The 24,978-nt window shown below is 51.0% G+C and overlaps 1 protein-coding gene across 2 annotated transcripts in view; it reads right to left on the minus strand.

Moving 5' to 3' along the window:
* Positions 1-24,978, minus strand: part of LOC141155186 (H-2 class I histocompatibility antigen, alpha chain-like) — a 146,167-nt gene that overhangs the window by 74,415 nt on the left and 46,774 nt on the right. The window contains exon 1 of one of the 2 annotated variants that reach the window (XM_073641905.1): positions 2,233-2,320. The exons of the other annotated variant lie outside the window; for it this stretch is intronic. Coding sequence (XP_073498006.1) covers positions 2,233-2,296 — 64 coding nt within the window. The 5' untranslated portion in view covers positions 2,297-2,320. Of the gene's footprint in view, positions 1-2,232; positions 2,321-24,978 lie in introns of those variants that run through there. 2 annotated transcript variants of the gene reach the window in all.

Consider the following 24,978-nt stretch of genomic DNA (forward strand, 5'->3'; position numbering starts at 1 on the left):
ACATTCTCGACACCATCTCTCGATTGCTTTCCTCATGCCAGCCCAGTAGAATCGCTCACGTAGCAGGGCTTCCAACTTCTTCCACCCGAAGTGTCCTGCTCCATCGTGATACGCTTCTAAGACCATTGAATTATTGTTACCCATGTTTAATTATGTTTTTGAAGATCTAATTCATTCCTTGTCAGTCATATATCTATGATTATGTGAGTCGCTCATGTGATTGTAGATGAAGCATAGCTGTTCAGGCGTCGTATTACTTCGCTGCAGTGTCTTATCATGCAGGATTTATTCCTATTGACCTACAGCAATGTCCGGATACGGTAGCTGTGTGCACCTATCTAGAATTACTTTTGTATATGTTTTCACTGGATCGTATGTTTGAGCTACATTCAAATAATAATTGTGATTGAAGAAAATAGTTGTCGCGTCTCTTGATTTTTACGGAATTGTAGCTGTTCTATCAATCCCTTCTATAACATAAAACAGTGAATGAAAAACAGAAAATCACAATTCTTTATAGCATTGTACACATTTACCCGAGGATGACCAACTCCTTTTAAATAGAGTGAAATATATCAATGTGCTATATTCATATAAATCATATTCCTATGAAGCAAAACTAAAATCTGGAAGAGCAGTATATAGGAATGTCAGAGTGAAAACCAAGATCGGAGCCTTAGGAGTGTTGGAAGTAATGAAATATAACCAAGTCGGTTAATGGATGTAGTGCACCAGCAATAGATCTCTTTCGAGGAGTCAAACAGGGATGCCCTCTATCACCCCTTCTATTTAATCTCTCTATAGACCCCTTACTACGCCACCTATCGCAGACCCCTACTTTTAGGGGACTTATGGTGGGCTCTAGAGAGTTAAAGGTAGCGGCATTTGCGGATGATATTCTGCTGGTAGTAACTAACCCCAAACAGGTCCTGCGTACCCTTATACGAGAATTAGAAGATATAGGAGGATTATTGGGCTATAGTATCAATTGGGATAAACAGAGCTGATGATGCTATGCGGCCCTTCAAGACCGTTATGGGCATCGGGATTCCCTTGTCAATGGACTACTTGCTCATCAAAATACTTGGGAATACAAGTGAGGAGACATCCGGCTAAATTGTACAAAACCAATATTAATTTATATCTCAACTTAGAATCCACCTTGGCTAAATGGAAGGATTTTAGTCTGTCATACTTAGGTAGAGCCAATTTAATTAAAATGACAGAATTTCCACATCTTCTCTATCTTTTCCATACTCTCCCTATCTATCTAGCTCCTAAAGAGGAGAAACAGATCAACTATTTAGACCGCTCATTTATCTGTGAGGGAAAAAGACCCCGTATAGCCTTTAAATTACTCCAACAGCTGAAGGGAAGTGGAGGGATAAACTTCCCTGATATTAAGCACTATAACCTAGCATCCCTATTCCAGGTGGTGGTGGACTGACTGGGAGGGACATTTTGCTATGCCCAATACGGCCTGGACTGCTGCCTCACACTTGTGCTAGCTCTTCCTGCTCTCTTACATCTCCCTTATACTGAATTGTCGGCTGAGACAAGAGCGAATCCACTCCTGGTGTCTACATGGAAGGCATGGCAGGAAATACGCCGACAATTTCGGCTCTCTCCCCAGGCATCTCTCCTTCTCCCACTCGTTGGTAACCCTCATTTTCAACATGGACATTCCTGTCTTTTATCGGTGGCACTCTCAAGGTATATCATCTATTAAACACTTGATCCACTTAGAGGAATGCCGTATGTACTCAATAGAGGAGGTGCAGTCTAAATACCCTACAGTCAGATTCCCTTCCCTCCAATATTTACAAAGTAAGAGTTACGTGACAAAGATACTAGCACATCTTCCTGAGCAGGAATGGAAAACATGCCTGCTTAGATGGTTCACCAAAGCTAATTCCTCGTCTGGCCAAATAGCCATCAACTACAAATTCATCCATGTTGCCCTGAATTATGAACAATCCCAATTTCCGCTAACAAAATGGCAGATTAAGGACCCTACCTTGTCCTGCAGCATCATTCTGAAAGCCCACAAATTTCTCCCTTCAGCTCGCTTTCTAGAAATGAGACTGAAAATCTGTCATAAATCCTATTTTCCCAATTGTAATAAAGAGTTGAAAAAGGTTCCTGGATGTAAACACCCTAACAGAAGGTAAAATGTGTCTAACGTTATTCAGGTTTTAACCTATGAATATTCCAATACACAGAACACATTACCTGAAGAGGCAAACTGAGCTGAAACCAAGAGGAGCAGACCTTCCAGTAACAAACATCTCTTCATTTTTCTTTAGTGATATGTCGGACTGGAAACGGTTGGCACGGCTTAAATGCTTGCCACTCTTTCGGGTGTGTTCCCCGCTGGCACCGAAAAGTCCCTTGTTAGAATAATATCCGTCATCCATCAAGATTAGATAAACCGGTCTTGTCTAAAATAATGCATAATAACAATACACTCTCCACTGGACAGAATAAGACAGATGGCAATGGAAAATAAGAGCCACAAAATCCACATCTCTGGAGAATCAGGTCCTCAGTCTCCTATTCTCCAATCCAATAGGACCAGTGGTGGCCACATATAGGAGATGAAGGGAAGTGAAGGCCAATTTTACTGAAATCATTAGAGTCTGCAGGAGTTGGGAAATATTTGAGTGCAGCATTCTCCCAAAAGGTGGATATGAACTACAGTATATACTATGTAGCCAAGTATACATGGACATCCTAACTAATAATTATTTCAGTCTCACCCACTTTAAACAAGTTAATAAAATCCAGCACATGGCCATGAAATTAGAAAAAATAACTCGCCTTCTCGGCATCTATGTGAAGAAAGCTGCAACATAAGGAAATAGCTGGGCTCTACCTCTGTGTCCCACAAAAACAGCAGTTTCATTTACAGAGGTTGTCCACTACATTTACATTGATGGTCTATCCTTAGAGTTGGGAGTGGAGGTTTGGAAGAGCACATGGAGAATTGGGAGTGGTGTGTGGGGAGAGCAAATGGTGAATTGGGAGATGGGAGTGGGGAGAGCAAATGGTAAATTGGGAGTGGGGGGTGATTACGGCAAATGATGAACTGGGAGTGGGGGGTGGGGAGAGCAAGTGATTAACTGGGAGTGGGAGGTGGGGAGAGCACATGGTGAATTGGGAGTGGGGGGGTGGGGAGAGCACATGATGAATTGTGAGTGGGGGGGTGGGGAGAGCAAATGGTGAATGGGGGATGGGGAGAGCAAATGATGAATTGACAGTTGGGGAAGAGCAAATGATGAATTGGGAGTGGGGGGTGGGGAGAGCAAATGGTAAATTGGGAGTGGGGAGAGCAAATGGTGAATTGGGAGTGGTGAAAGCAAATGGTGAATTGGGAGTGGGGAGAGTAAATGGTGAATTGGGAGTGGGGAGAGCAAATGGTCAATTGGGAGTGGGGGGTGGAGAGAGCAAATGGTGAATTGGGAGATGGGAGTGGGGAGAGAAAATGGTAAATTGGGAGTGGGGGGTAATTACGGCAAATGATGAACTGGGAGTGGGGGGTGGGGAGAGCAAGTGATGAACTGGGAGTGGGAGGTGGGGAGAGCAAATGGTGAATTGGGAGTGGGGGGGTGGGGAGAGCACATGATGAATTGTGAGTGGGGGGTGGGGAGAGCAAATGGTAAATGGGGGATGGGGAGAGCAAATGATGAATTGAGAGTTGGGGAAGAGCAAGTGATGAACTGGGAGTGGGATGTGGGGAGAGCAAATGGTGAATTGGGAGTGGGGGGGTGGGGAGAGCACATGATGAATTGTGAGTGGGGGGTGGGGAGAGCAAATGGTAAATGGGGGATGGGGAGAGCAAATGATGAATTGAGAGTTGGGGAAGCGCAAATGATGAATTGGGAGTGGGGGTGGGGAGAGCAAATGGTGAATGGAGGAAGCAAATGATGAATTGAGAGTTGGGGAAGAGCAAATGAAGAATTGGGAGTGGGGGGTGGGGAGAGCAAATGGTGAAATGGGAGTGAGGGGTGGAGAGAGCAAATGGTGAATTTGGAGATGGGAGTGGGGAGAGCAAATGGTAAATTGGGAGTGGGGGGTAATTACGGCAAATGATGAACTGGGAGTGGGGGGGTGGGGAGAGCAAGTGATGAACTGGGAGTGGGAGGTGGGGAGAGCACATGGTGAATTGGGAGTGGGGGGTGTGGGGAGAGCACATGATGAATTGTGAGTGGGGGGTGGGGAGAGCAAATGGTGAATGGGGGATGTGGAGAGCAAATGATGAATTGAGAGTTGGGGAAGAGCAAATGATGAATTGGGAGTGGGGGATGGGGAGAGCAAATGGTGAATGGGGGAAGCAAATGATGAATTGAGAGTTGGGGGAAGAGCAAATGATGAATTGGGAGTGGGGGAAGGTAAATGATGATGAATAGATGGTGGGGGTGAGGAGAGCACGGACAGGAAATAATGAATTGGGGCAGAGGGTGCATGTAAATATAATGAATCAGAGCAAGAAGTACAGAGTAGGGGGAGTTAATGATGCAGGAGTGTGACTGGCAATAAATTGGGGGAAAGAGTACAGGTTCTAATCTAATTAATTTATATATTTATTAGGAGGGGAAGTGGCTATTTACAGTTAGTGGGGGCACAGTGGTGGATTACAATTTATATTTGGAATGGTGGGTTGCATAATGACTAATTATTAGTGTTGAGCGAGAACTAAAATGCTCGGGTGCTCGAAGCTCGGCCCGAGCTCGCCGTGATACTCGGGTGCTCGACCCGAGCAACGAGCCCAATGTTAGTCTATGGGAGACCCCCAGCAGTCTGTAGAAAGCCTAAAAAGTGCCCAAAACGATAGTGACAGTGCTCAAATGACATGGGGACAGCATGGGGATCGCGCCAGGAAGCATTTCTGAACCCCAAGTATTTCACTTTTTTCCTGTGAAATATGTTAAGGAATTTCTTTCCCAGAGTAAATACTTGTGTATAAGGTAAAATAAATAACCAAAAACAAAAATACTCCTCCACACCTTGGGCTATGTTCACAAGTAGCATTTTTTATGCGTTTTTGCACTTTTATATTGCTTTCAACCGTGACAAATGCATTCACCGGGAAATGTCATTTTAACATTTTACAACCTTATCTGGCCATGTGCTGTGTGACACATGCATACAGTGCTGAAAAGACATGGGGACAGCATGGGGAAGACCCCTGGAAGCATCTCTGACTCCCAGGTCACTGCCTAAAAGTGTGCCCATCAGAAGTCATCCTTGCCACATCAGAAGATGCAGACTTGCAACTATCTCCGTACAAGTTCTTGTCCCAGGGCACTGTTTAATTGTACCTCCATTCCTTGCAATGCAAGCGCAAATATGCAGCCAACCACCCACCCACCCCCAGGCAGCAATACCATACTGCAAGCTTGCTTGCACTTGAAATTGGGCCTTTTAGGCATGTGGAGGCTGAAGCTGGCCACTACCTCATGGCTGCTTGGGCAGCGAGGTATCCATACTCAGTCCCCAGCCGCCTGGCAGTTGGGTGTACACTCTCGGTTCCCAGCCGCCAGGGGGCGGCCGGTGTCTACACTTGGTCCCCAGCCGCCCCGCGGCCGGGTGTCCACACACGGTCCCCAGCCGCCTGGGGGCGGCTGGGTGTCCATAAATGGTCCCCAGCCGCCCCGATTTCTCCGCAGAACATCCCCACACACTTTTCTTAGACTGGCCTGCTTTAGGGCAGCATTGGACGAGCCCACCAGAGAACCCGACTCCTCCGGTGGGCCCTGGCTTCTCCATCAGGGGAGTTGAGAGTGCCAAGGTGAAGAGCATGATGAGGATGATAGAATTTAGCATCTGCTTTGTTTTCAAGGAATGCAAGCGCATGTATGTAGTAGCGGCTAGGCCTGAGGTGGTCAGCGTTTTGGCGCATATACTACCTCCTCCGAGGATTGCTAGATGTTTTCCTGCTACTATCCCAGTTCTATGCCTCCCGTTAAAACAAAGCTTCAGGTGATAAATGATGGATGAGGTAGTGGCAAAGGAGAAAGAGCAGGAGGAACAGGGACCATTCACATCAATATCAGGCCAGTCAACCACACATGTCTTGTAGGATATGTTTCTGTAACAAAAGGACTACGGCTACACAGTTATAGGGCATACAGTGAGTGCAATGCCTACCAAAAATTTTGAGGCACTCCAATGCCCCTTGGAAATGACATGGAGGTCAGAGGGCCTTAACTAAACCTTTTTTCCATTTGTAGCAAATGGGTCTCCTGTACACTGATGGCCTAAGCAATGAATGGAAGGCTTTCCAAAAATTATGAGGAACTGCAATGCCCCTTGAAACAGACGTGGATTACAGCGTACTAAAAACCTTCTACCCATTATTGTGGAGTGGGTCTTCCTTAGTTTTCGCCTTTGCATTGAAAAGCAAAAGCTGACTAAAATTAGGAGGAAATGCAATGCCTGTTGGAAGAGTCGTGGAGGTTAGAGGTAATTAAATACAACATTTCAATGCCCCTTGGAAGAGCTGTGGAGTTCAAAGTGGCTTAAGAAGACGCTTTTAATGCCCCTTTGAAGAGACGTGGAGGTCCCAGTAGCTTAACAAGACGCTTTCAATGCCCCTTGGAAAAGTGGTGGAGGTCCCAGTAGCTTAACAAGATGCTTTTAATGCCCCTCGGAAAAGTGGTGAAGGTCACAATAGCTTAACAAGACGCTTTTAATGCCCCTCGGAAAAGTGGTGGAGGTCGCAGTTGCTTAACAAGACGGTTTTAATGCCCCTTACAAGAGCCATGCAGTACAGCATCTTAAAAACATTATTCCCATTATTGGGGAGTGTGTCTCCCATAGTATTTGCTTATGCCTTCCAAGCAAAAGCTTCCAAAAATTAGGATGGAGCAACTTGCAATGCCCCTTACAAGAGCCATGCAGTACTGCATATTACAAACATAAGTCCCATTATTGGGGAGTGGGTCTCCCATAGTATTTGCTTATGCCTTCCAAGCAAAAGCTTCCAAAAATTATGAGGAAATGTGTGGCACCCCAGGGGTCTGGTTACCACAGTAATAGAGATATTATGTCTGAGAGCAAGTGGGAGGTTTCTCTGGTCAGGAGCCCTAAGCATGCAACACGGCCCACCCAGATCTGGGAGGGGAGGAATCTGCCCTTATAAACTGGGTCTGGGGCGGGATTAGGTGAGTCAGAGCCTGGAAAGGGAGAGTTACAACAGGAGCTCTGTAGGAGCAGGAGTGAGTGCCAGAGGCTGGAAGCTAGATAGCTCGCCTTGGCTGAAGACACTAAACCCGGACACGGAGTCCGAGGCTGTGGGGACATCCAGGTCCAGCAGCAGAATCCAACCGGCAGGGGATTCCATGTCCTCTGGCCATAGAAACCCGAAGGCACGGTCACAAGCAAGGGACCAGCAACGCCATTGTGAAGCGGAGGCTAACAGAAGGCCCCAAGTCACCGGCCATACGGATGAGCACCACATGGTATACTCAGGGACGTGGGCTACTTCTACCCGCATAGAGCAAGGTGGCCAGGAAAGAGTGCAGATAGACGGGGTGGCCTACAACTCCACCTGGCCAGGGGGAGATCCTGCTTGCTCACAGACTGACCAGGCCCCTACTGCTAACCAGTACTCCCGGGAGGGTCTGCTTTATACCATCAGTAAAGACCCTGAACTGCACCACACGTCTCTGTGTTTCATCGCCGCACCAGCAACATTACTACTGGGACGCTCACACCACCACTCCCATCATCCACACTAGCTGCCCTGAGGCAATACTTCTCCCGTGGGGAGTTATCCCATACTCGGCAGCGCAAACAACATCAGCCTCAGCGGTCTGCAGCGCAGCGGCGGTCCCCACTGACCGCAATCCACGGGTGGCGTAGTCGGACATTGTTATTACCTAAGACTGCCACTGGTTTGACCGCCCTGGGCACGGACCGGGTCACAGCCACGGAGGACTACAACCCCCAGCGATCCGGCTCCGGGTATCCTCTGCACAACACTGGCCCAGGGGGCGCGTCAACTTTGGCGTAGTCGGCAGGATTTCGTGCCCGCAACCACCGGGTACTGCGTGCCTGAAAAAGAGACTTTTATACTTACCTGTGGTGACGCTTCCCGCCGTCCGGAGCCGTTTCCCGCCATCGGACGCCATCTTGGACCGTTTCCCGCCGTCTTCTGCCGTCTTCCCGCCATCTGCAGCTGCTTCCCGCCATCGGATGCCATCTTCAGGACGCCGCGCGGGAAGAAGAGGGGCGTGGACGCTGAAAGCGCGCGAGATCCGAAGCTCCGCCCCATGCTCCGACGCTGCGTAAGGTCCTGGAAGGGAGGAAGAGCGATGCTGACGTTATCGGAGCGCGACGCCAGGTCCTCAACCCGACGATTGACTGCGGAGCCGCGGCCTACGGAAGAAGAGCATCGCAAGGTAGGCCACGGTCCACTAGGGGGGAAGAAGGATGTCGGACACCGAGGGGAGCTCCACCGCCACACCGGCCGCCAGCGCAACCGCTGCAGCGGTCATGCCATTCACCATGCCCTATATCCCGGGGGCAAGCTGGCTACCCCAGTACTCAGGGGAGTCACATACTCTAAATGACTTTAAGGAAAGACTTGATAGCCTCTTCCAGGTATATCCCCTCACAGAAGAGCAAAAAGTGAGCATTCTGGTGGCCCAGTTAATCGGGGCAGCCCAAAGGGAGGTAAAGTCCTGGTCACCTGGGAAGAAGAGGACTGTCAGAGAAATACTAGCCCGGCTGAAAGACACATTTGATACCCACACTTCAGCCGAAATAAAGCTCAGATTTTATGGGTGCAAACAACGGGCACATGAAAGTATAAGAGACTATGCTCTAAACCTACAAGAGGCCCTGAGAGCCATTAAGCAGGCAGACCCTGACAGCGTGGGAAATGAAGACAAGCTGTTGACCGAACAATTTATTGAGGGTCTACTGTGCAATGCCCACCGAACCCAGTTGCGGGCAATGGCCTTACAGGACCCTGACCTGGACTTTGCACAGTTCAAGGACAGAGCCATCCGGGTGCTCCGAGAACCGGCACCAGGTGGCGCTGTGACCCACAGGCGCCCTGCTATCACTTATCACCAGGACGCGGCGCCCTTGTCTGCAGGGCCTGTGAGAGCTGATGCGCAGGCTTTGAACGATGACCCGGCAACAGACCTGCACCATCAGGTCCAAGAGCTGACTAAGAGCATTGCCGCGCTAACCAGAACTGTGCAGTCTTTACAGGTCCCTTCTCCAGGAAAGATCCAGCTGGCATCCGGACCGGAGGACGTCCCGTGGCGCCGACTGAGGAAGACCCAGCGACCGGTACAACGAAGACGGACGACCCATCTGCCGCCGCTGCAATCAACCCCGACATATGGCAAGGTACTGTCATTTAAACGGGCACAACTTGGGGTAGAGGGCCAACCCCCAGGCCTAAGATCATCAGGCCCATCAAAATGGCGTGACAAGTACGTAGGGGGACGTCCGGTCTTGCCTGTGGTACTGGACGGTATTCCTATGAGTGCCCTACTAGACACCGGGTCACAGGTCACCACCATCCCGTACGTGCTCTTTAAGCGGTACTGGAATGACTCGGACATAACCCGCTACCCAGATGACGACCTGAGCATTATCGCCAGCAATGGTCAGCCCGTGCCACAGATAGGATTTAAAGAGGTGACCATCAAGGTCGGTAAGGTTGAACTGCCGGCACAAGGACTGATCATTGTGGACATTGACCGTCGCGAGAGTCACCCAAAAATATCCCTAGGTACTAACGTAATCGAAAACTGTCTTGCAGAGGTGATTCTTATTTTGCAACAGGTTGCCAAGAACGCCAGTTCCAGCCAGCAGCGTGTCCTCCAAAAAGAGATCCGGGCACTGATGAAACGGCAACAGGTGGAACTATCTGGTGGTGAGATAGGTAGCGTGAGAATGTGTGACCCGTTCCCTATTGCCATGCCCCCAAAAAGTGAGATGATGATTTGGTGCTGGGCAGCTATTGGTCTAAGAGGTAGAGACTACCAAGCAATGGTAGAACCCGTCTACTCAGACAGTAGGCCCACCATTTTGACAGCACGGGGGGTGGTCGATGTACGCCATGGGAGGGTGCCCGTCCGCATCATAAATATCGGGGAGAGAGAAGTATACCTGCCCCGGTATGCCACGCTAGCCAAATTGTTCACCATCAACCAGAACTCTGTACAGGCCGTGGAACCCTTGCCTCCATCTCAACCAGAGGAAGGTAACGGCTCTAAGAAACCAATGGAGGACTGGTGTCAGCAACTGCATTTGGGTACTGACTCCACTCCCTCACTCCAAAAACAGGGAGTCTATCGGGTGGTTCAAGAGTACAAGAGAGTGTTTAGTAAACACCCGCTAGACTTCGGGCGAGTAAAGGGGGTAGAACATCACATCCCCACGGGAGACCACCCTCCTATAAAGGAGAGATACCGACCCGTACCCCCTGCACACTATCAACACGCCAAGGGGATGCTAAAAGACATGAAGGAGGCTGGGGTAATTAGGGACAGCTGTAGCCCCTGGGCAGCTCCACTAGTCTTAGTGAAAAAGAAAGACAACACCATGAGAATGTGTGTAGACTACAGGAAGGTCAACCGTATCACACACAAAGATGCGTACCCGTTACCAAGGATAGAAGAGTCCTTAGCTGCATTAAAATCTGCTAACTTCTTCTCTACTTTGGACCTCACTAGCGGGTACTGGCAGGTTCCTGTAGCAGAGGCGGACCGGGAGAAGACCGCATTCACCACCCCGATGGGACTCAGCGAATTTAACTGTATGCCGTTCGGGCTCTGCAACGCACCAGGAACCTTCCAACGGTTGATGGAATGCTGTCTGGGACACCGGAACTTCGAGACGGTCCTATTATACCTGGACGATGTCATCGTCTATTCCAAGACCTATGAGGACCATCTGGAACACCTGGCAGAAGTGTTTGAAGCCCTGGCAAACTATGGCCTAAAGGTAAAACCCTCGAAGTGTCATCTACTGAAGCCAAAGGTACAGTACCTGGGATACGTGGTGAGTGCTGACGGAGTAGCCCCCGACCCTGACAAGATCACCGTGATTAAGGACTGGCCAAGACCATCCAGCATAAAGGAAGTGCGGCAGTTCCTCGGGTTGGTAGGCTACTACCGAAGATTCATTCCTGGTTTTACCAAGAAGGCAGCTCCTATGCAGGACCTCCTGATAGGCCAGTCCAGGAAGGCCAAAAACCAGAAGCCACCCTTCAAATGGGAAAAGCTGGAAGAGGAGTCCTTCCGCCAGCTGAAGATGGCCCTCACGGGGGATGAAATCCTGGCGTACCCTGATTACAGCCAGCCCTTTATCCTCCACACGGACGCAAGCAACATCGGGCTAGGAGCCGTACTGTCCCAGATCCTGCAGGGGAGAGAACGGGTAATTGCTTACGCCAGCCGAAAACTGCGACCCACGGAAAGAAACCCTGAGAATTACAGCTCGTTCAAGCTAGAGTTCCTGGCAGTGGTGTGGGCAGTAACCGAACGTTTTAAGCATCACCTTGCCTCTTCCAGGTTCACCGTGTACACGGACAACAACCCGTTGACACACCTGGACACTGCAAGACTGGGTGCCCTGGAGCAGAGATGGATGGCCCGCCTGTCCAATTTTGAGTTCACGATCAAATACCGGGCAGGACGCACCAATACCAACGCGGATGCCCTGTCCAGGATGCCAAACCTACCCGACGGAGGGGAAGATCCAGAAGAACTGGAAGAGGTCGAACTCCCTGCGTTCCACCGTCATGGGATTACTCAGTATTCCCACCGTGTGAGGGGCCAGCGATCCGCTACGTTCAACCCCTTACCCCACTACAACTGGGCGGAGACGCAAGACAGTGACCCCGCAGTCCGTCTGGTGAAGGAGATGCTGACCCAGGCTGACGCCCGCCTGGACCCAGACGCTCCGGAAGAGACCAAGCAACTGTGGACGGAAAAGAACAGACTGTTTCTCTACAGGGAAAAGTTGTGCCGCAGAATGGGCAATTCCCAGACACATGAACTGATCTGGCAGGTGGTGGTACCGAGACGGGACGCAGCTATGATGCTGGAGGCCTACCACAATGGGGCAGGGCACTTCGGATGGAAGAAGCTGGAGTTCCTGCTGCGTGAACGGTTCTACTGGATAGGCATGAGAGGAGCCATTGAGAGGTGGTGTAGAGACTGTGGCCCATGCAATCTAAGAAGAAGGGACCGTGCCAGCCAGAGGACTCCCCTGCAGCCCATCATCACCAGGCAGCCGCTGGAACTGGTCGCTCTGGACCATGTTAAACTGGCTCCAAGCAGAAGCGGGTATGTCTACGCCCTAACCATCGTGGATCACTACTCCCGATACCTAGTGGTGGTCCCCATCAAAGACTTGATGGCTCAGACAGCAGCCAGAGCCTTCCAGCTGCACTTCTGCCGCCCACATGGGTACCCAGACCAAGTGCTGACGGACCAAGGACCAGCCTTCGAAGCGGAGGTCTTCCAGGAGTTCTGCAACCTGTATGGCTGCAAGAAGATAAGAACAACGCCCTATCACCCCCAAACCAATGGACTCTGCGAGAAGATGAACCAGGTGGTGATAGATCTGCTAAAAACATTGCCCCTGGAAGAACGCAGTCTGTGGCCTGAGAAACTGCCCGATCTGGTGGACCTGTATAACCACATCCCAGTAGGTTCCACCAACTGTACCCCGGCTTACCTAATGCGAGCAAGACCTGGTAAGCTGCCTGTTGACCTGGATATGGGAGTCCTGATACCCGAGGACACCTCGCCAGAGGCAGACTGGGATACAGAACGGCAGCAGCAGTACCGGAAAGTACAGGAGAGCGTCGAGCGAAGTCTCTGTCAATCAAGAGAAAGGCAGGAGAGGACTTATAACCAACATGCTCCCGCTGTTCCCCTGGTGCCTGGAGAGCAGGTCTTGAAAAGAAAAAGGCGGCTCCATAAGTTGGACGACCAGTGGGAAAAGGACCCGTACACCGTACTGCCCTCAAGCCACAATAATCCAAAGGTGTACGTCATCAGCAAGGATGGAGGAGAGACCACAGCCACTGTCTCCAGAGACCACCTGAAAAAGTGCCCCGAGAAGTTGCAAAGCACGGATGAAGATCAGGAAGACCCTCAACCCGTAGAGGAAAAGGAGGAAATGATCAGCACCGTACTTGGAGACTTTCCCCGGTCCTGGATACAAGTAAACAACGCTATCGTGGTGCCCGTCCTCACTTTTCTCCAGCCAGCCCCTCAAGTGCCTACAGAAGACCAGGTAGAGCTGGAAGAGCAGCCGGCCCAGGAGGCAGAAGAATCCATACCAGCAGCCCAGGAGAATCAACCCTCTGCTAGTAGTGAGCCTGCCGTGCCCCTAGTGAGCCAAAGAGTGCGCAGACAGCTGCCCAGCTTACCCATAACACCTCCTACACCCTGTAGTGCAGGACCAGTTAGTGAGCTCCGTAGGTCCACTAGAGTCACTAGAGGTCAGATGCCCGCTCACTGGAAAATCTAAACTAATGCACTGTGAATTTATCTGTTTAACTGTTTATGGTTTATGTTTGTTGCCTGTTATTAATTATGTTTCTCAGTTACCCTGCAGATTTATTTGGACTAACAGGTTATGGACGCTGGATAACCGGAACAATCTTGTAGATAGTTGCACATTGTGCCTCTTGCGAAGACGGCCGCGGAAGAGAAAACCTGTCTGGCGTGGCCTACTTGCGGCCCAAAGTAGCTAGCTCCAGCCTTGCAGCCACGCCCAAGGCCAATGCAAGGGGTTTGCTTTGGACAGGTCCCCTACTTCGCAAAAACTTCACCAAGGGTGATATGGACACCCGGTTACGGACACGCCGTGACCTTTAAAGAACTAAAGCTTCTTGTAAATATGTTATTGTATTATTGTTTATACCCTGCATTTATGTTTCTTTAAAAATGTGTTTAGTCCCGGAGTACTAAAATTTACTAGGGGGGAATGTGGCACCCCAGGGGTCTGGTTACCACAGTAATAGAGATATTATGTCTGAGAGCAAGTGGGAGGTTTCTCTGGTCAGGAGCCCTAAGCATGCAACACGGCCCACCCAGACCTGGGAGGGGAGGAATCTGCCCTTATAAACTGGGTCTGGGGCGGGATTAGGTGAGTCAGAGCCTGGAAAGGGAGAGTTACAACAGGAGCTCTGTAGGAGCAGGAGTGAGTGCCAGAGGCTGGAAGCTAGATAGCTCGCCTTGGCTGAAGACACTAAACCCGGACACGGAGTCCGAGGCTGTGGGGACATCCAGGTCCAGCAGCAGAATCCAACCGGCAGGGGATTCCATGTCCTCTGGCCATAGAAACCCGAAGGCACGGTCACAAGCAAGGGACCAGCAACGCCATTGTGAAGCGGAGGCTAACAGAAGGCCCCAAGTCACCGGCCATACGGGTGAGCACCACACGGTATACTCAGGGACGTGGGCTACTTCTACCCGCATAGAGCAAGGTGGCCAGGAAAGAGTGCAGATAGACGGGGAGGCCTACAACTCCACCTGGCCAGGGGGAGATCCTGCTTGCTCACAGACTGACCAGGCCCCTACTGCTAACCAGTACTCCCGGAAGGGTCTGCTTTATACCATCAGTAAAGACCCTGAACTGCACCACACGTCTCTGTGTTTCATCGCCGCACCAGCACCATTACTACTGGGACGCTCACACCATCACTCCCATCATCCACACTAGCTGCCCTGAGGCAATACTTTTCCCGTGGGGAGTTATCCCATACTCGGCTGCGCAAACAATATCAGCCTCAGCGGTCTGCAGCGCAGCGGCGGTCCCCACTGACCGCAATCCACGGGTGGCGTAGTCGGACATTGCTATTACCTAAGACTGCCACTGGTTTGACCGCCCTGGGCACGGACCGGGTCACAGCCACGGAGGACTACAACCCCCAGCGATCCGGCTCCGGGTATCCCCTGCACAACACTGGCCCAGGGGGCACGTCAAATGCAGTGCCCGTTCGAAGACTCGTGGAGGTCCCAGTAGCTTAACAAGACTGTTTTAATGCCCCTTACAAGAGACGTGGAGGTCAGAGTGGTATAACAAGATGCTTTTAATGCCCCTTACAAGAGACGTGGAGGTCAGAGTGGTATAACAAGATGGTTTTAATGCCCCTCAGAAGAGACGTGGAGGTCCCAGTAGCTTAACAAGATGCTTTTAATGCCCCTTACAAGAGACTTGGAGGTCAGAGTGGTATAACAAGATAGTTTTAATGCCCCTCAGAAGAGACGTGGAGGTCAGAGTGGTATAACAAGACGGTTTTAATGCCCCTTACAAGAGACGTGGAGGTCAGAGTGATATAACAAGACGGTTTTAATGCCCCTCAGAAGAGACGTGGAGGTCAGAGTGGTATAACAAGACGCTTTTAATGCCCCTTACAAGAGACGTGGAGGTCAGAGTGGTATAACAAGACGCTTTTAATGCCCCTTACAAGAGACGTGGAGGTCAGAGTGGTATAACAAGATGGTTTTAATGCCCCTTACAAGAGACATGGAGGTCTGAGTGGTATAACAAGATGGCTTTAATGCCCCTTACAAGAGACGTGGAGGTCATAGTGGTATAACAAGACGGTTTTAATGCCCCTTACAAGAGACGTTGAGGTCCCAGTAGCATAACAAGACGCTTTTAATGCCCCTTACAAGAGACATGGAGGTCAGAGTGGTATAACAAGATGGTTTTAATTCCCCTCAGAAGAGACGTGGAAGTCAGAGTGGTATAACAAGACGCTTTTAATGCCCCTTACAAGAGCCATGCAGTACAGCATCTTAAAAATATTATTCCCATTATTGGGGTGTGGGTCTCCCACAGTCTTTGCTTATGCCTTCCAAGCAAAAGCTGACAAAAATAAGGACGGAGGAACTTTCATTAATGGCAACACGGACCACGGTCACCCTGGTGGTATAGTGGTGGTGGAGGCTGAGGATAAGGAGAAGAACATAAAACAGCCGAAATGAGGAAGCATATACCCATGTGTGGGTGTCAAGCGGTGCATGTGAATACACCTCCCGAAATAACACAGTGGATTTGACTTTATGTTACTCTGCTGTCATTTGGTGGTGATGAGAAGTTGGCCCAATCCAGCCCTTGTTCATTTTGATAAGGGTCAGCTTGTCAGCATTGTCAGTTGACAGGCGAGTGCGCTTTTCAGTTATAATTCCCCCAGCGGCACTAAAAACACGCTCCGATAACACGCTAGCGGCAGGGCAGGCCAGGACCTCCAAGGCGTACAGAGCAAGTTCATTCCAAGTGTCCAGCTTGGATACCCAATAATTAAAAGGCACAGAGGAATCACGGAGGACGCTGGTACGGTCAGCAAGGTACTCATTCACCATCTTTTGAAACTTTCCACTCCTTGTGAGAGTACCCCGCGCCTCAGGGTCTGTCCGAAGGGAGGGTCTGAGAAAACTGTCCCAGAACGTTGACAGTGTTCCCCTGCCTCTGCTGGATTGGAGTTGCCTCTCTCTCGCTTGTACGCTTTGGTTGGTCAATGAACTGTGACCTCTGCCGCTAGCGTATTCAGATGGGAACTTCTTTAACAGTTCTGCAGCAAGGGCCTTCTGGTACTGGCCCATTTTTGTAGACCTCTCCACCTCAGGAATAAGAGAATGAAAGTTCTCCTTGTAGCGGGGGTCTACAAGTGTCACCCAACATTTTGACAACGCGAGGGTCACGGTTAAGGCAGCGTAACTTAAAGTCAGCCATGAGTGCCAGACTGGTAACGGGCAAGATTTCCGTGTCCTCACCAAGATGACGACTGACCATGCTCTCCTCCTCCTCCTCCCTGTCCTCAGGCCACCCACGCTGAACCGAAGGTATGACACTTGTACAGGTACTACCGTCTACAGCGCATGATACCAGCTCCTGTTCTTCCTCCTCCTCCTCCTCCTCTCCCTCATTGTCCCCCAATGCACGTTGGGATGAGATGAGGCTGGGCTGTGTGTAATCGCCCGCTACTGCTTCTTGATCCATCTCATCATACTCTGGCTGCAATGCCTCCTCTTTAATTCTCTGCAGAGAGCGTTTCAAAAGACAGACAAGTGAGATGCTGACACTAATGATGGCGTCATCGCCACTCACCATCTTGGTGGCCTCCTTAAAGTTTGTCAGGATGGTACATATGTCAGACATCCAGGTCCACTCCTGAGGTCTTATGTGTGGAGTCTGACCGGAATATCGACGGCCTTGTTGCAGCTGGTACTCCACAACTGCTCTCTTCTGCTCACAAATCCTTTGCAATATGTGGAGGGTAGAGTTCCAACGTGTGGGGACATCACACAACAGTCGGAAGCTGCAAACGCTGCCGCAACACAGCAAGGGCGGCGGAAGCTGTAGCTGACTTGCGAAAATCAGCTGACAGGCGGCGTACTTTCACGAGCAGATCTGGCAACTCGGGGTATGATTTAAGAAACCGCTGAACCACGAGGTTAAGCACATGAGCCAGGCATGGTACGTGTGTGATCTCGCCTCGCCTCAGAGCCGCCACCAGGTTACGGCCATTGTCACACACGACCATGCCTGGATGTAGGTTCAGCGGTCTCAGCCACAGATCTGCCTGCTCTTTCACAGCTGTCCACAACTCACAAGCAGTGTGAGGTTTCTCACCTAAGCTTATGAGTTTCAGCACAGCCTGTTGCCGCTTGGCGGAGGCAGTACTGCAATGCTTCCAGCTTGTAACTGATGTGGTGATATCTGAGATGGAGGCTGAACATGAGGAGGAGGAGGAGGTGGATGATGCGCAGGAGCTGTACACTGTGGGGGCAACTCTGACTGACATAGGGCCCGCAATCCTCAGTGTGGGGAGGATGTGTTCCGTCCCAACGTCCGACTGGGTCCCGGCTTCCACTATGTTTACCCAGTGTGCCGTCAGGGAGATGTACCGTCCCTGGCCACAAGCACTTGTCCACGTGTCCGTTGTCAGGTGGACTCTCCCAGTAACTGCGTTGTTGAGGGCACGGCAGATGTTTTGGGACACGTGCTTGTGTAGTGCAGGGATGGCACACCGGGCAAAATAGTGTCGGCTGGGGACCGAGTACCGAGGGACAGCCACCGCCATAAGGTTGCGGAAGGATTCCGTCTCCACCAGCCTAAAAGGCAGCATTTCAAACGCAAGCAGTCGTGAAATGTGCAAATTTAGGACTGTGGCCTGTGGGGCGTTAGCTGCAAATTTCTGCTTTCGTTCAAAGGTCTGGGATATGGACAATTGAACGCTGCGGTGGGACGTGGACGTTGATGCTGTTTCTTGAGAAACTGCCATAACAAGTGAAGACTGAGAGGAGGGGACATCTTTGTATGCAATATGGACAGGGGATTGCCTTGCACACACAACAGGGGGTTCTATTGCACGCACAACAGCGGAAGAAGCAGTGGTGACACCCGCTGACACTGGTCGTGGACCCTGGGGTTCGCCCCACAAAGTCGGGTGCTTTGCTGCCATGTGCCTGATCATGCCGGTGGTGGTCAGGCTGGTAGTTTTGTCACCCCTGCTGATGCTGGCATGGCAGGTGGTACAAATGGCCTTTTTGGGGTTATCAGCAGAGTCTTTAAAAAAATTCCAGACTCTGGAAGACCTACCACTTGTACTGGCAACGTCCCTCGTGTTGGTGTTACGGGGAACGGTTGCCCGCCTTGTGTCTGCGGCCACCACACTGCTTCTTCCTGCCTGTTGGGGTACTCTGCCTCCCTCCCCCTGTGTGCTGCTGGCCTCACTCTGCATGTCCTCCTGCCACGTTGGGTCAGTTACTAGATCATCCACAACCTCCTCCTCTTCCACTTGCGCACCACGATGCTCCTCCTCACTTCCTGGCAATTGTGTCTCGTCATCGTCCACCTCTTGTGACAAATTGCCAGCGTCGACTTCCTGTGGCCATGGCTGTTCAAATATTTGGGCATCGCTACATGGGATCTCCTCTTCCACCACTTCAAGCGTAGCAGGCGAGGGTCACAAATATGGAAATGGACCAGTGAACAGCTCTTCAGAGTGTCCAAGTGTGGGATCACTTGCTGTCTGACGACACTCGGCATGGTGGGAGGAAGGAGCATCAGGGTGAGGAGGAGTATGCGGTCGAGACTCACGGCTACTAAGAGTTGACCGTGTGGAAGACAGACCGGAGGTGGTGGTGCCCAGGTAACTGGAAGTATTATCTGCTATCCAATTAATAACCTGTTCACACTGATCAGTTTGCAATACTGGTGTTCTGTGCTTCCCTAGTAATTCGGTCAAGAAGTGGGAGCGAGAAGATGTGGCTGTTGGTTGTGGCACATTTTCACCTTGGCCACGGCCCCGTCCTCTGCACGCACCATCACCAGAACGTCCAGTTCCACGTCCCTTGCCACGCACCTTGCCCATTGTAAAGGAAGTAAAATAGCTTACACTCGCACTATCAGTGGAAAAAGGGTAATAAAAAGTAGATTAGAACCGTGGAAGAGGAAAACCACAGTTCTATTTCTCTGACCTACACCCGACTCTTTTAAACAATCAGGGAGATTTTTACTGGCCCCCGAGACCTGGAGCTAAGTCCAGCAATTTCAGAAACAGGAGCACACAGGACTGTAATGCAGCGTTTGCTGGTATAACCACTGCATCTCCTATACAGCCTGCCTGCCTGCCTGATATCTGGGATGGATATTAGTCCTGAGAAGGACTGCTTGTTTGTTCTGGCAGCCTTTACAGACCCTACACTAACTATTTCGCAGGAAAAATCTCTCCCTAGCTCAGCAGCGCTGTCCCTACACTGTCTGATCCGGAGCGACTGTGTCCAAGATGGCGGCGCCCGGTTTTAAATACTCGAGGTGACGCTGTGCGGCCAACCAATCACTGTAATGCCCACAAACAACATTGCTGCGGCATTACAGTGACTGGCTGGCAATCCCTGCATGTTCATTGGCTCTGTAAAGAGCGCCAAACATGCAGGGCGGAGACCCGAGCTCCCGCCCGAGTAACCCGGAAATGCTCGGTGCTCGCCGAACATCCCGAGTAGCGTGATGCTCGGGCGAGTACCGAGCAGTGTCGAGCATGCTCGCTCAACACTACTAATTATATATTAATGGTGGGTGCACGTCTGTATTCAGCTGTGTAATGTAGAAGTTGGGGAATGTGCTCTAGATAACTGTGTGTTATTTTATGCAGAGACGAGTCCTGGCTGGAAGTGATGGCGGTCTGTGCTGGATGAAGGACTTCACCTAGAGACGTCACCGGAGAGTCAGTGTGTTATCTGCACACTGGCAGTATATACTATGTACAGGGCTCCTGTGTATAATTACACTGGTGATCACTGTATTACCTGTACACTATATACAGAGCTCCTGTGTATAATGTCACTGGTGATCACTATATTACCTGTACACTTACATTATACACTTAGAAACACAGCCCAAAAATCAAGATTAAGGTGTACGTGGGGAGAACCACTTCCCCCAAACACCCCTCTATACCGACTCATTGGAAACATTTTTTATAAAGAGAAAGGCAGAGTCTTCACGGCTTAGAAAATAGTACATATTTTATTAGACAAAGTTCATTAAAAAAGAGAACCCAAAACATCAGGGTAAAGTGCAAGGTGAACAATGATATGAACGACCAGACTAAACACAGCCCACTATATAAGGTGCTATATACTCATTCAATAAGTGCAAAGTTGCAAGAATTGGTACCTAAACAGCCATGGAACTAAGACACTACACCTGTAGCCCCCGTTACTAGACAGAAGATAATCAATCGCTTATTATTAGAGCCAAAGTCACAGAAAAATATGTAGTACACCTGAGGCTCCGAGATCTTATTGAGGGTGATAGTCACACCATGGCTGGCAGGCTGACAGTAGGCTGGCCAAACAGTGGCGTGCCTGTGTGGCACAATAAAAAGAACGACCAGACCTGCAGTATATAGAGTGCTACATGCTATCTAAATTAATATGGTAAGAGAATACCCTCATACCCTTTAATCACTAAATAACAGGAAAAGATACCTGTAGTTTTAAAGAATTATATTTGGGGTGGTATTCTTACCAAAGTTGTAGGCTGGGAGCAGGCTGGTCAGACAGAGGTCACAAGGCGTTCCCCAGACAGAGGTCACAAGGCGTTCCCCGACGCGCGTTTCGCGGCGTCTAAGGCCGCTATCTCAAGGGGCTAATAAAATATGTACTATTTTCTAAGCCGTGAAGACTTACATTATACACTGTATACAATGTTCAGAGCTCCCATATATAAAGGCACTTATGGTAATATTAGTATTGTTTTTTTTTATTAATGATCAGTATTATAGTATTCGGTTACTATGTGGTGGCAATATGTTCCTTGTAGTTCTCTGAATGCTGAGTTCTGTATAACCCTGCCCACAACACTGATTGGAAGGAAGTGATCCAGCTCACAGTAGCGCATAAGTGCAGTGTGTCACGGAGTAACTCGAATGCTTCCTCACTCACCATAGTCACCATACGGATTCTCTTTGCCTCAGGTCGGCTCACTGAGTTTTGCCTCTTGCAGCACTCCTCTGTACTGCGGCAACAGCATGTTGCTTCCATTTGGCCATAGGGGGGCATGGCCAGTCTCTGCAGAATTTTAACCCTGCTGTGTCCTGCAGAGATTAGGTTCTCCGGCCTATCCCGTTCCAGCAGGTTCAGCCTCTATATTAGGCAGCTCCTCCCACCACTCATTGCCTGCATTCTGCCAAATTCTGCTTCTCATTAACGACCCGGCTTGTTCACCCATCCTGTCTTACCTTTCTGCTCCTGACCTCAGCTACATATATCAAACCTGTGCTACCTGCTCTGAACTCGGATTCTCTGACTACATCTTTGTCTTTGCCCTCCAGAACCCCGGACCTGCGACTCTGACCCTCCTGTCAGTTGCTACAGTCCTGAGGACTGACCTGGAGTGGTACCTAGTCCTGTTCATCCAGGGAAAGCCCGGCTCGTGACGTAGTGGGTCCACACCCGCCAGCGTAACTGTAACGGGTCTGGGAGGCGGAACCTCTGAGCTACTATACAAGGGGGCGGTCCTTGTAAGGGAGCGGGTGGCGACCAGGCAAGACGGGCAGGAAGTCACAGCAGGTGACCGGGACAGTCTCTGAGTGAACGGGCTGGAGGTCACGGCAAGTGACCGGGGCAGTCTCTGGATGAACGGGCAGATGGTCACGGCAAGTGACCGGGGCAGTCTCTGAATGAACAGGCAGATGGTCACGGCAAGTGACCGGGGCAGTCTCTGAATGAACGGGCAGATGGTCACGGCAAGTGACCGGGGCAGTCTCTGGATGAACGGGCAGATGGTCACGGCAAGTGACCGGGGCAGTCTCTGGGTAAAGGGTTGGTACGACCTGTGGCGGCTGATGATAGACGTGAGCTCCCAGGTGAGCAGGCGAGAGTCTCTGGATGAACGGGTAGTCACAGCATGTGACGGCGGAGCCTCCAGGAAGACCAACAGACAGGCGGCAGAAGAGCGCTCCCAGGTGAGCGGGCAGAAGTCTCTGGACAGGCGGGTGGTCACAGCACGTGACGGCAGAGCCTCCAGGTAGGCTAGCAGACAGGCAGCAGATGAGCGCTCCCAGGTGAGCGGGCAGGAGTCACTGGACAGGCAGGTGGTCACAGCACGTGACGGCGGAGCCTCCAGGTAGGCTAGCAAGCAGGTAGCAGATGTGTGCTCCCAGGTGAGCAGGCAAGCTGGTCCATAGACAGACTGACAGGAGTTGGAAGGCAGACCGTCGGACCTCAGGCAAGCAGGCAGGTGGCTGGAGTGCGCTCCCAGGTGAGCGGACAGGCTGGTCCTTAGACAGACTGACAGGAGTAGTAAGGCAGACCGTCGGACCTCAGACTAGCAGGCAGGTAGCAGATAATCAGGCAGGAATAAGACAGCAAGCTGGCAGGAATCTGGCAGGTATCTGGCAGGTAACTGGCAACGGGACCTGAGGGCTGAAGCAGAGTAGTGAACAGTGCAACAACATTGCTCGGGCACCTCCATTTTGGAGGAGGTGCCTTATATATGGTGAAGTCCTCCGGCCATTGGCCGGGGACTCCTTAGGACGGCGCGCGCGGCCCCTTTAAGAGGGAGGGAGAGCGCGCGCGCGCGCCCTAAGCACAGTGGCCGGGAAGGAGCGCGCGCTGCCAGCAGAGCGGGAGGAGGACGCCGGGCACGGAGCAGAGAGGTGAGGGGAACAGCGTCCCTGCCTAGCAGAGGGCAGGGACGCCGGCGCTACAGTAACATTGTGTCCGGAGAACAGACAGCATATCCGACTGTAGACCACAACCAGAGGAAGGAAGTAGTCCAGTATAAAATGGCACGGGGCAGTAGCCATGGACGAGGTACTTGTCTTCCACAACCCGGTACGCTACAGGAAAATGAAGGTCCTGGCTGGGTGTGTAGGGTTTATCTGTGGGGGCGCTACACCCTTGCAGACCACATGATGCCGTTAACTTCAGGTGGCCAGGAACAGATGTTGTAGAGTTCAATGAGGGAGTCCACCACTCAAAAATTAGCTCTTTTCCTTAACAAAAACTTATGGGAAAGTATGTACAGTGGATAGCGGGTGTAAAACTTCATGGACATTTTTCTTAGAACATGTGACATCTTCATACACATTCCCATTTGTTTCTGAGATTGTTCGCTCTCTCTCTAGTTTCATCATCACCCAGCACAGCACTTCAGGAGCTTCCCTAGTCCCCGATAACAGCACCACTAACCAGTAAGCGAAGTCCTATTTTCCTTAGGGGAGCTACTTATGCCACTCTGGTAGTTACTTAGCTTTTCTGCTTGCTTATGCCTTGGAACTGGCACACAGAGTACTCTCTTTTCGTCCCACTTTCTTTCTCAGCGCTGCTCCATCACTTGATTGTTAGATAACTCCGTACTGTCCTGCTAGGCTTCCAGCCCCAGGCCTCGTATTCCAAAGTTCACTCACTTCTTCTAACACTTTTCCTTGTTTCTACTCCGGATCACACTATCCATTGCCTCGGTCTCCGCTCACTTCAGGGACACCCACTTCATGCAGCTCTGCTGAATAATCAGACCAGAGGTCTGCTCTGACTGTAAGCTAGGCCCAATCCATCTTCCTGACAGGAACTATAGCCCCTCCCACTCTAGGCTAGTCTCAACTATAAATCCTGTAGGCTACCTTGTGCTGGCAGACGCAACTTATCAATATCAATACAGATTATTAATCATTCAAACACCATAGCGCATTGCAACTGACTCACCCCCTGGGCCAGTGCTGTAGTGCGGCGCGCGTGCGCGTGGGGAATACCCGGAGCCGGATCCGATGGGGGTAGTAGTCTTCGTGTGGCGGTGACCCGGTCCGTGCCCAGGGTGGTCAAACTAAGTGGCAGTTATTGGTATGATGGTATTAGTGTCCGACTACACCACCCGTTGAATGCGGCTATGAAGCCGCCGCTGCAGGGCAGTCCGCTGAGGCCGGTGGTACGGATGTGCAGCGTGGATGGTATAACCCCCAACGGGAGGGGTATGGCCTCAGGGCAGAGGATGAGGTTGATGTTGGGAGTGATGGTGTGGATGTCCCAGCACTAATGGTGCGACAAGGAAGCACGGAGACGCGAGGGTACAGTTCAGGGTCTTTACTGATGGTACAAGGCAAATTCCCCCGGGAGTACTGGCTAGTAGTTGGGGCCTGGTTAGTCTGCGAGTAAGCCGGAGTTCCCCTGGCCAGGTGGAGTTGTAGGCCTTCCCGTTAGTCTGTACCCTTCCTGGCTACCCTGCTTTCGGCGGTTACAAGTAGCCCACGTCCCTGGGTATACCGTGTGGTGCTCACCCGTATGGCTGGTGACCTGGGGCCTCCTGTTAGCCTCCGCTCCGGAATGGCGGTGCTGGTCCCTTCGTTGTGACTGAGCCTCCGGGCTTTTATGGCCAGAGGACCTGGAATCCCCTGCCAGATGGATTCTGCTGCTGGGTATATCTTAGTCCCCACAGCCTCGGACTCCTGTGTCCGGTTTTTGTACCTTCTCCCAGGGC

Source organism: Phyllobates terribilis, unplaced genomic scaffold (assembly GCF_046119375.1).
Source record: "Phyllobates terribilis strain yellow unplaced genomic scaffold, ASM4611937v1 Scaffold_7__3_contigs__length_470593459, whole genome shotgun sequence".
Lineage (NCBI taxonomy): Eukaryota > Metazoa > Chordata > Amphibia > Anura > Dendrobatidae > Phyllobates > Phyllobates terribilis.